Source organism: Ahaetulla prasina, chromosome 7 (genome assembly GCF_028640845.1).
Source record: "Ahaetulla prasina isolate Xishuangbanna chromosome 7, ASM2864084v1, whole genome shotgun sequence".
Classification (NCBI taxonomy): Eukaryota; Metazoa; Chordata; class Lepidosauria; order Squamata; family Colubridae; genus Ahaetulla; species Ahaetulla prasina.
Window position 1 is genome coordinate 10384181 of NC_080545.1, and position 12324 is coordinate 10396504.

General features: G+C 42.2%; 1 protein-coding gene across 6 annotated transcripts in view; it reads left to right on the top strand.

Moving 5' to 3' along the window:
• The window catches only part of CRACR2A (calcium release activated channel regulator 2A), a 73909-nt gene that overhangs the window by 30265 nt on the left and 31320 nt on the right, over window positions 1-12324 (top strand). For all 6 annotated transcript variants that reach the window (XM_058190433.1, XM_058190432.1, XM_058190434.1 and 3 more), the window contains 4 exons: window positions 3101-3288; window positions 5654-5725; window positions 9020-9068; window positions 10383-10471. In XM_058190433.1, the coding sequence (XP_058046416.1) occupies window positions 3101-3288; window positions 5654-5725; window positions 9020-9068; window positions 10383-10471 (398 nt within the window). The remainder of the gene's footprint in view (window positions 1-3100; window positions 3289-5653; window positions 5726-9019; window positions 9069-10382; window positions 10472-12324) is intronic.

The following is a 12324-nucleotide window of genomic DNA, read 5'->3' on the forward strand; positions in this document are numbered from 1 at the left end:
GACCCACGATCAAAATTTAGACAATTGACTTGTATTTATGACGGTTGCAGACCGAGTCGTGTGATCTCCTTTTGCGACCTTCTGACCAGTCAATGGGGGGAAGCCAGATTCATTTAACAACCACGTTACTAACTTAACAACTGCAGTGATTCTCTTATCAACTATGGCGAGGGAGGTCGTAAAGTGGGGCAAAATTCACTTAACGTCAGTGTCATTTGCCACCAAGAAAATTCTGGGCTCCATGGTGGTCATAAGTCGAGGAGTACCTGTATTTTGTGACGGTTTGCTTGCTTTCCGGAATATTCCACTGGACAAATATTCCACTTGCTTTCTGGAATATTCCACTGGACAAATATTCCACTTGCTTTCCGGAATATTCCACTGGACAAATATTCCACTTGCTTTCTGGAATATTCCACTGGACAAAACGTCTAAAAAGCAAAGTGTTTTTTTTTTTTTAATCAAGGCAACCTGAACTACCCAAATATAAATAAATATAAATTTAACCCTCTAAAAAGCAAAGAATTTCATTTCTTCTGCTTCCTCTGACAGAAAAGAAACAGGGACCTTAAAAACTACCACTGTTGTGACCCAGGCCTAAATAGGTAGCAATAAACTTAGTCCGTGGAAAAATAAACTTTATTCAAACAGCTGGGAATTACTTCATTCCCAGCGTCATTCAACTCAAAATAAAACAAATGTCTCCCAAACACAAATTCTTCAGTTATCTTACAAACCTTAGTCCAGTTAGGCAAACTGCCAAAGGCCCTTCCTGGCAAATATCCAGAAGCCACAAAAACAAAAACGTACACGAAGCAGAAGACGGAGCAGAAGACGCAGCTACAACGTTGTTTTCTGGCAAAGCTGAAACACTGGTGTTGGTCTGTTTTAAGCCTTATGGGAGGGGCCAATCATCTCTTGGCCTTACTCCTGAGTTGCCCTCTTTGCTTTTTTTTTTTTAATTTGAATTTATATCCCGCCCTTCTCTGAAGACTCAGGGCGGCTTACACTGTGTTAAGCAATAGTCTTCATCCATTTGTATATTATATACAAAGTCAACTTTATTGCCCCCAACAATCTGGGTCCTCATTTTACCTACCTTATAAAGGATGGAAGGCTGAGTCAACCTTGGGCCTGGTGGAACTTGAACTTGCAGTAATTGCAGGCAGCTGTGTTAATAACAGATAGACTTAGTCTGCTGAGCCACCAGAGGCCCAGGCTCTTGCCTTCTGGCAGCTCTTCTCATGTGTGCATTAGGAAGAGGCTCCTCCTGTTCCTCTGCCTCACTACTATAAGGCTCTGGAGGGTTTGGAGTCCGCACCTCACTGCCTCACCTCAGCCTCATCGTTGTCCGACTCCGTTGCCAGCTCTGTAGGTTGCTGGCGGACCACAACAACCACACTGCCTGACCGATACGACCTCTGGAACAAATCATTTTAAACAAAAGATCAGCCCCTCAGACTGCATTGCCCTCTGCTTATTTTTCAAGTCTGATATAGTGAATTTAACTTCTTTAGCCGGCTGGTCGGTTGATCTGTATCGCATAAATATCAGCCTGACCTTTGTGGATCTGACTCAACCGAGCTTTTATTCAGACATTGGCTGGAAGCTGTAAATAATCCCAAATGTTTCTTATCGGCAGTTGAAGGTTCAAGTGTAGGTAAACCAAGAAATTCACTCGGGCCTGAAAAATAACCCGTTCAGGCGGATTGGCTTGTTGTCACTGTTCTTGGAGGATTTATGGGCCACTCCTGCTATCTCCCTTCTAACCTGTTTTAGGGCCATGTTCGTTTTATTTGCGCTCTTTTGAAAAAGCGCCAGTTTCAGCCATCAGCAGCTTTATTACATTGTTGTCATGGTAATGCTGGTTTAAGCCTAAGATGATATGATAATTGAATTTTGCAAAAAAAAAATTTTTTTTTCTTTTATTCGGAAAGATTAATTATTTATTTAGTGCAAGTGGTTCTGTAATTGATTGAACGTAAGCAGATTACAAAAGCCAGCAAATATACTGCATACACACACACATACACACACGTACACAAACACACACACACCAGAGGTGAAATCCAGGAGGTTCTGACAGGTTCTGGAGAACCGGTAGCGGAAATTTTGAGCAGTTCAGAGAACCAGTAAATACCACCTCTGGCTGGCCCCAGAGTGGGGAGGGAATGGAGATTTTGCAATATCCTTCTCCCAGGAGTGGGGAGGGAATGGGGATTTTGCAGTATCCTTCCCCTGCCACACCCACCAAGCCACACTCACAGAACCACTAGTAAAAAAAAAATGGGATTTCACTACTGGTATACACACATACATACACCCTGGGGTGAAATCCAGCAGGTTCTGACAGGTTCTAGAGAACCGATAGCAGAAATTTTGAGCAATTCAGAGAACCAGTAGCGGAAATTTTAAGTAGTTCAGAAAACTGGCAAATACCACCTCTGGCTGGCCCCAGAGTGGGGAGGGAATGGGGATTTTACAGTATCCTTCCCCTGCCACACCCACCAAGCCACATCCATAGAACCAGAAGTAAAAAAAAAATTGAAGCCTACCACTACATCTAGGTCATGGATGTCCCAAAAGTGCATTTTCAGGAGGCAACTGAACTTTCTGGTTTTTCTTTGAAAACATTTTGTTTCTCGTCCAAGAAGCTTCCTCAACTCGGACTGGATGGGGATGAGTCTGCGTCCCTTGCAGGCAGCTGCATATAAATCCAGTCCGACCTGAAGAAGCTTCTTGGATAAGGAGCAAAATGTCTTCGAAGAAAAACAAGGAAGTCCAGTTGCCTCCTGAAAAAACGCACCTTTGGGACATTTTGAATGGGTTGCCAACATTTTTTTAAAAATTGATTTGACTTTGGGGCATCTAGAGGTCTTTGCTAAAATTTTATATGTAGATTTTTTTTCTTAAAAATGTATGCATTTGCATTATAGCTATCTTTGTGTTTTTCTTCTTTTTTCTGTTATAGTTTTTAAAAACAATAAAACAAAACAAAACACCAAGCTCTGGAGGCGTTTTATGGGCTTGTGATTAATAAAAAATCCATTCCACTGGTTTTGTTTTGTTTTTTTAAAATACGGTTTTTCTTTTTATACAGTTGGACAAACAGTGCAAAGAGCTACGTAACGTTAAATACGACACCACCACGGAAAATACAAAATTGAGGGTTACTAACCAAGAGCTTCTGAATTCGCTGGAGAGAACCTCCGAGGAGTTAATTATTGCTCAACAGCAGTTGGAAATACTTCAGGAGGAAGCTAAAAAACTGCAGGAAGAAAAGGAAATGTGAGTAATTCTAGAAAAGGGGAATTAACATCAGGAGACTGGTTTTATAAAAGGACAGATCCTTTATGACACAAATGAAATGGCGCTGATCTGTGAGTGGCCAGTGGAAGGGAAAAGTCTACGGGTGGCCTGAGAATTGGCCCAAATGAGGTTTTATTAACTGTAACTGGGCATCTTTGTAATGTAAAAAAATGTAAAAACTGTGGGGGAGTGTTGCGTTAATTCCACTACAGGTAGTCCTTGACTCACAACCGCAATTGAGCCCCAAATTTCTGTTGCTAAGCGAGACATTTGTTAAGTGAATTTTGCCCCATATTACGACCTTTCTTGCCACAGAGAGTGAAGTGAAGCTCTGCAGTTAGCAACCCGGTTGGTAAGTGAATCTGGCTTGCCCCATCGATTTTGCTTGTCAGAAGGTCGCAAAATGGGATCAAGTCACTCCGGGACACTGCAACTGTCATAAGTATGAGCCAGTTTCCAAGGGTCTGAATTTCGGTCACATGACCATGGAGATGACGCAACAGTCGTAAACGTGAAAAATGATCCTGAACCAGCACCGTCGTAACTTTGAATGATAACTAAATGTAGCTAAATGAACTGTTTGTAAGTTCAAGGACTACTTCATACAGGGGCAATATATTGTTGAAAATCAGATTTGTGATAATTCCCCTCCAGAATAGCTGCTGTGAAGGCATTACATTCCAGATTTGTAAACTGTTATTCGCTTTATATCTCTGGATGGTTTTAAAAATGGTGAATGGCCATCCAAGGACACATCTTTGAGTAGGGCAGCCAAATCTGATTGGGTTTCCAGATCCTTGGTGCTGTTGTGACCCAGGCCCAAGTAGGTAGTAATAAACTTAGTCCATGGAAAAATAAACTTTATTAAGAATTCCCAGCGTCGTTCAACTCAAAGTAAAACAAATGTCTCCCAACACAAGTTCCTCAGTTATCTCACAAACCTTAGTCCAATTAGGCAAACTGCCAAAGGCCCTTCCTGGCAAATGTCCAGAAACCACAAAAACAAAGACACACGAAGCAGAGGATGCAGCTACAACGTTGTTTTCCGGTAAGCTGAAACATCGGTGCTGGTCTGTTATTTATTTTATTTATTTATTATTTTATTTTATTCGATTTTTATACCGCCCTTCTCCCGAAGGACTCAGGGCGGTGTACAGCCAATTAAAAATCAACAATATACACTTTAAAACAAAACTAAAACAAAACATATTGCAAAATGGCCAGAATTTAAAACAATTTAAAATACTAAAATATAAATAACCCCAGTTAAAATTAGTAAACTTCTAAGCTAGTCCCGCTTGAATAAATAGGTGCGTTTTCAGCACACGCCGAAATGTTATTAAGCCTTATGGGAGGAGGTCAATCATCTCTTGGCCTTACTCCCGAGTTGTCCTCTCTGCTTGAGCTGCTCTTGCCTTTTGACAGCTCTTCTCATGCGTGCATTAGGAACAGACTCCTCCTGTTCCTCTTCCTCACTATTATCAGTCTCTGGAGGCTCTGGAGTCCGCACCTCACTCCCCGATGGCCCTGGCCTCACCTCAGCCTCATCGCTATCCGACTCCGTTGCCAGCTCTGGAGGCTGCTGACGGACCCCAACAGGTGCCCTATTTAAGGGCTCTGCTCGCTCACAGCCCATCTTTGGGATTGCAAAACCACAGCGCTTCAGTCTCTCACGCAATCTGTCTTCCTTAGTTATGAATAGGTAATTGGTTACCCTGTTAGAATAAAAATAGCACTTTTTTCAGGAGCTTTCAACAGTGTTGTGTTTTTGCACTGGATGTTCTTCTCATTTTGTTTTTTAGTTCCCTGGAATTTTAGCGAATAAAAAACTTGAAAAGCCTATTTTTTTTTATTATCAGAGAAGAGATTCAAACTTCTTACGAGCTGCATTAATTTTATGTTATCGCGGCAGATTCCTTTATTAGATTATGATTTGCATCATCTGGGAGAGAGAATAAGCAATAAGTTGAGCAGACAAATGTTTAGCAAGACATGGAATACAATTTGCTGATTTTGCTTAGTTAACAAGAGCTTTATTGAACTAATGCTGCATCTGTAAAATTGTAGGTTTTTTTTTTTCACTTCATAAAAATGAAAATTTAACGATTTTCCCACACTGGATCTTTGCTTTCCTTTTATTGTGTCTCAAGAGCAAAGTTTCTGTCCGGATTTAGATTAAAAGTAGCCATTAACGATAAATAAACCGGAGTAATTAGGAATTTGGTCCATTTCTGTAGTTATTGGTGTAAGACTTAACCAGAGAAAGTAAATCACAGCTCTACTGGTGTTTTGTCTAAGCAGGTCGAACTGGATTTTACATAACCCTTCTTTTGTTTCTTCTCAGTGAGGTTTGCCGGGTGACAGAAATATTAGAGAGGGAGAAATTAGGACTCCTTAAACAATTGGATTTTTTGAGGTAAGAAGATTTCCAAAACCAGCTTCTTGTGTCTCCCAGGTGTGTGCGTGGAAGTCATCTTCCTTTTTGATGAATATGTTGTATATCAGGGGTCTTCAACCTTGGCAACTTTAAGACTTGTGGACTTCAACTCCCAGAATACCTCAGTCAGCTTTGCTGGCTGAGTCACTCCGGGAGTTGAAGTCCACAAGTCTTAAAGTTGCCAAGGTTGGAGACCCCTGTTCTATATCACGGCCGTTGTATAAGGAGGACAAAGCTGTTCGTTTAAATAAAAACAGGCCAGGGATTAAATGCACAGACATATTTTTCCCAGTAAAATTGAAGCATTTATCATAAAATCTAGGCCCAGCCATTCTAGATGGGCCGGCGTGGCAGGGAAGGCCCCCGTGTTTCCATTAATGGCAAAAATTAAGTAGCAACCAGTGGTGGTATTCAGCCAGTTATATCCGGTTCGGGCGAACTGGTAGCGGAGGCTGCATGTGGCTCCGCCCACCCATCCGGATGTAATCACATCCCATTTATCCACGTTTTTGATGCAAACCTTTGCGAACTGGTAGCGAAGGTTAAGTAAATACCACTCCTGGTAGCAACCCACAGTCATTAGCCAGTTCTTTCAAAAAGAACCAAATCATCTCGATAACTGACCAATGGTTCCTCCTTGCCCCAGTAGTATCTCTGTTGTATCCATTCATTTTTAAGTCCTGAGAAACAACAGTGCAGGAAGGACAGTACCTTTACTCAAGTTCCTGAAACAACAGGACCATGTACAGGTGGTCCTTGACCTACGACCACAGCAGAGCCTAAAACTTACGCTGCTCAGTGAAACGTTTGTTAGGTGAGTTTGGCCTCATTTTAACAACCTCTCTTGTCGTTAAGTGAATCATGGCAATTGTTAAGTTAGTTCAGTGAATCTGGCTTCCCCGTTGACTTTCCTTGTCAGAAGGTCTGCGACCATCATAAATACGAGTCAGTTGCCAAGCACCTGGAATTTGAATCAGGTGGCCATGAGTGTGTGAGAAAAAATGGTCATAGGTCACTTTTTTCAGCTCCGTTGTAACTTTGAACAGTCCTTAAACGAATTGTTGTAAACTGAGGATTGCCTGTACTGGTTGGTGTAGGTAGGAGAAGGGATGGCAGAGCCTAGGGGCGGAGTCAAAAGAGGGATCAGCCAAGAATTCCTACATAGTCACAAGAGAGCTAAGCACGAAGACGAATTCCTTGTGTGTCCAATCACACTTGGCCAATAAAAAAATTCTATTCTATTCAATTCAACCTCCCTTAAATTCCAGGGACCTTTATCTAAAATTTAAGCAGGCTCTAAGGATTAATTACATGGGATGTGGTGGCTCAGTGGCTAAGACGCTGAGCTTGCCGATCGAAAGGTTGGCAGTTCAACAGTTCGAATCCTTAGCGCCGCGTAACAGGCTGAGCTCCCGTTACTTGTCCCAGTTTCTGCCAACCTAGCAGTTTGAAAGCACGTAAAAAATGCAAGTAGAAAAAATAGGGACCACCTTTGGTGGGAAGGTAACAGCGTTCCGCGCACCTTTGGCATTGAGTCATGCCGGCCACATGACCATGGAGACGTCTTCAGACAGCGCTGTCTCTTCGGTTTTGAAATGGAGATGAGCACCGCCCCCTAGAGTCGGGAACGTATGTGCGAGGGGAATCTTTACCTTAAGGATTAATTGAGAAGATTCCTGTGCACGGCCATTTTAACAATAAATCAGTATAACTGGACCTTCCCGTGTGGTTTTTCACAAATGACAGTTGTGGGAGGAAGTGGGAGGGCGCCTCTTATCTCCTTCCTCCCCTGTGGGACCAGATCAGCTGGCAGCAGACACAAACTGGAGCACGGGTCTCCAACCTTGGTCCCTTTAAGACTTGTGGACTTCAACTCCCAGAGTCCCTCAGCCAGCTTTGCTGGCTGAGGGACTCTGGGAGTTGAAGTCCACAAGTCTTAAAGGGTCCAAGGTTGGAGACTCCTAACTGGAGGCTATGTAATTTTGGATTCTAGGAGGACGATATTCGGGGAGGCCCCTCAGGCCCCAAATCGAATATCCAACAAACCAGGCTGTTTTCTGGCCAATTTTCATTAACGGTTTAATTTGCGCAAGGGTAATTCAGACCCCTCATTTTGACTGTGCCTCGTTTGTCTTGATTCCGTTGCGCGTCGAGTAGTTTTCGACTTAAGAGCTGCTCGGAACTGCTCACGTCGTTTTCTGCTTGGCGCCATCCTTAATTCGTCACTCTGTCATTCACCAGTGGAAGAAACATATCAAATCCTGGCATTCAGAACCTCCTTTTTAAAAATGACATCCCAGAATTTCCCCACAAAACAAACGAGGAATAAAGTACAACCATTTGGCCAGGATAAATACCTTGCCCCCAGATTGGAAACGTTTACGGGTAAATGGGCAATCTTGAAAGATACCCTTTAATGTTGGTGTTTTTCCTTCCTTCCTTCCTTCCTCCCTTCCTCCCTCCCTCCCTCCCTCCCTCCCTCCCTCCTTTCCTTTCCTTTCCTTTCCTTTCCTTCCTTCCTTCCTTCCCCTTCCTTCCTTCCTTCCCCCTTTCTTCCCATCTCCCTCTCTTTCTTTCCTTCGTTTCTCCTTCCTCCTTCTTCCTTTCCTTCCTTTCTTTCCATTTCCTCCCTCCTCCTTCCTCCCTCCTTTCTTTCCATCTCCTTCCTCCTTTCCCATCTCCTTCCTTCCTTCCTTCCTTCCTTCCTTCCCATCTCCCCTCCTCCTTTCCCATCTCCTTCCTTCCTTCCCTTTCTTCCCATCTCCCTCTCTTTCTTTCCTTCATTTCTCCTTCCCTCCTTCTTCCTTTCCTTCCTTTCTTCCCATTTCCCTCCCTCTTCTTTCCCCTCCTTTCTTTCCATCTCCTTCCCTCCTTTCCCATCTCCTTCCTTCCTTCCTTCCTTCCTTCTTTCTCATCTCCCTCCCTCCCTCCTTTCCCATCTCCTTCCTTCCTTCCTTCCTTCCTTCCTTCCTTCCTTCCTTCCTTCCTTCCTTCCTTCCTTCTTTCTCATCTCCCTCCCTCCCTCCTTTCCCATCTCCTTCCTTCCTTCCTTCCTTCCTTCCTTCCTTCCTTCCTTCCTTCCTTCCTTCCTTCCTTCCCATCTCCCCCCTCCCTCCTTTCCCATCTCCTTCCTTCCTTCCTTCCTTCCTTCCTTCCTTCCTTCCTTCCTTCCTTCCTTCCTTCCTTCCTTCCTTCCTTCTTCCCTTCCCTTCCCTTCCCCTCCCCTCCCCTCCCCTTCCCTTTCCTTCCCTTCCCTTTCCTTCCTAATCACAGGGAAAGAAACAAACATCTGAGCGATGAGCGTGACGTGTGTCTTCAGCGGGTACGTTCGTAGCTTTTTGGCTAAAAAGGTTTTTTTTTTTTTACATGGAAATCTCAGACGAAAACTGTAACTGTAAACTCCACACTTAAAACTTTAAATGCCATCCCATTTAGACAACGCAGGCTCTGTGTTGGCACGGTCGAATTCGACATTATCTTGCAGCGGCCCTTATTATGAACGATGCTTCTGCGGTTAAGCTCCAGGTCTTGTGGGAATTGGAGACTAGTTAACATTTTTTGGTGAGACGACAATTAAGATTGTAATTCAGGTAATCCTCGATTTACCACCACAACTGAGCTCAGAAATTACGGTCATTAAGTTGCTGCTGTCATTAAACAAAGCATCCCGGCTCTCCGCATTGTAGTCCTTATGCAGAGCATAAGGGTCCCTCAGGAGGCCCGGAGTTGCTGAATAAACGGTTATAAACGGAGGACTGCTTATTTATTTATTTATTTTATTTATTTATTTATTGATCATATTTATATACCGCCCTATCTCCCGAAGGACTCAGGGCGGTTTACAGGCACTTAAAAAACACATAAATACAATATAAAAAACAATTAAAAAATTGTTCGTTGTATTCGTTTAACTCAGAGGTCTGCAAACTTGGCTCTTTTAAGACTTGTGGACTTCAGCTGGCTGAGGAACTCTGGGAGTTGAAGTCCACAAGCCTTAAAAGAGCCAAGTTTGCAGACCCCTGCCCTAATCAATGACCCAAAGGAGGATGAAGGATTTTTTTCTAGAAGCTGATGGACGCTGATGGATGCTGGAGACAGAGCTTAGAGCTTCTGAAAGAGAAAATTCTCACATATTATAAATCATTAACAACTTCAGCGCTTCCCTTAATAGCTGGGGCAGGAAAAGGGTCGTAAAATGGGGCAAAATCCACTTAACAAATGTCTCACTTAGCAAGAGATATTTTGGGCTCAGTTGTGGTCGTAAGTTGAGGATTAACTGGAACGAACGAGCTTATCTATATAGTTTTGACATTCCAGCATGTTTTTTTTTTGTTTTTTTTGCATTTATATCCTGCCCTTCTTCGAAGACTCAGGACGGCTTACACAATGTTAGCAATAGTCTTCATCCTATTTGTATATTATATACAAAGTCAACTTTTATTGCCCCCAACAATCTGGGTCCTCATTTTACCTACCTTATAAAGGATGGAAGGCTGAGTCAACTTTGGGCCTGGTGGGACTTGAACCTGCAGTAATTGCAAGCAGCTGCTGTTAATAACAGACTGTCTTAGCAGTCTGAGCCACCAGAGACCCCTTATTAAGTATATTTTGACATTTTAAAACAATGTTTCTACAGAAATCTGGGTACGAGGCCCCTGTCAGCCGGAAACAACGGTCAGGGTCAATTATTGGCAAATATATTGAGAGAAGAAGTTCACTGAAGAGGTAAGCCTTCCATTTTGTCTTGGGATCATCATGATCAAGATCATCATGATTATTATTTACATTATTCATTAAAAATGAAACTAAGTCAACTGAACATTCAAAAATGCATCACAAATAGCATTCACTGGTGCTAATGGTTGATACGGGTTGCTGCCAGCATCCTAGGTATCAACAAGTACCTTCTTAAGATGTACGATGTTCCGAGTAGCGCTGTTTTTTTTTTTTTGCAGTTCCCCTGGTGTTATTGCAGGAAGCTACAATTCGTTGATGTATCTTATAAAATTCTTGGACATGGTACCAAGTGCCCCTGGGTATCACTGTTACATGTTTCATCCATAGCCGTGTAGTTTCGATGGTCAGGTCGCGATATTTCATGATTTTTTTCCAGTTCTTTTTCTTCGACTCTGGCATCTCCTGGTATCGTGATGTCCATAAATTGTATGTTTTGGTTTTCTACAACTGTGATCTGGTTTTGTTGTTATTGTTGTTGTTGTTGTTATTATTATTTAGATAACTTACAGAATTGGATAGTATTCATAATACAGCAAGAAACAATGCTTTTTTTATTTTTTTTTCAATATATTGTTTTTATTTAAAGGCATTTTTACAATTTGCTGGAAATACCCCTTGACTAGAAATTTTACATGGGATGTCTTATACAGGTCGTCCTCAATGTACGACCACAGCTGAGCCCAAAATTCATGTTGCTAAGTGAGAAATTTGCTAAGCGAGTCTTGCCTGCTGCTACGACTTTTCTTGCCACTGTTGTTAAGTGAATCAATGCAGTTGCTACATTAGAAACATGGTTGTTAAGTGAATTTGGTTCCCCCATTGATGCTGCTTGTCAGAAGGTCAGAAAAGGGGATCATAGGGCCCTGGGACACGGTAATCATCATAAATGTGAGTCAGTTGTCAAGCATCCGAACATAAATACCATGACCATGGGGATGCTGCAGTGGTCATAAGTGTGAAAAATGGTCCTTAGTCATTTTTTCCAGTGTCGTCGTAACTTCGAACAGTCACTAAGCGAACCGTTGTAAGTTGAGGACTACCTGTAGTACTTTAAGTTGTTAATGATTAATTAAAATAGATTAGCCCTATAAAGGAGCACGACGGCTCCTTTAGGAGGCTGGGATGGAGATTAGCAAACCTGCGTTCGAGACCTGCGCGCTGCCATTGGGTAGGGTTGAGCTCCCGTCCTTTGCTCCAGCTCCTGCCGGGGAATTGAAAGGAGCCCCCAACTGGATGTCCTTTGGGCAATGGTGATGTCACTTTCTAATCTTTTCAACCCAGAAGTGCCTCAGTGCTTCTGGCACCAGTGCAATTAACCATATAATATTTTCAATCTGCTGGTTATTCGTAATTTTTTTGTTATTTACATATATCCTATTGCTTGCATTGTTTTTTCCCCCCTTCTTTATCATGTTATTCCTTTTTGGTTATTTTCCTTGACAATAAGAATAAATTAAAAAAGAAGCTTAAAAATAAAGTTTCTGAGGATTAAATTTAATCTGAAGGATAAGAGTTGCATGACAAGAGTTTCAATTTCTCTTATGTTCTGAAATGTCCGAGACCTAGACAGATGAATTGGTCACTCATAGACATCTTTCCATAAAGGAATCAATGGTTATAGCAACCATTGAAGTGACGGTGAGAAGCAAATCTGTCCAAAAACATTCTAAAAAGCAAAGGTGACTCTATCGATTGGCGCTTAATAGCTGCGTTTCATTGAAATAAAAGATAATTTATAACTTTGAATTAGCGTGAAAATGCGTTGACTTATAAAGGTTTGACTATCCTTCCGATATTTTGAAAAATGTTCGTGTCCTGGATATTCCTCAACTATGTTTGAA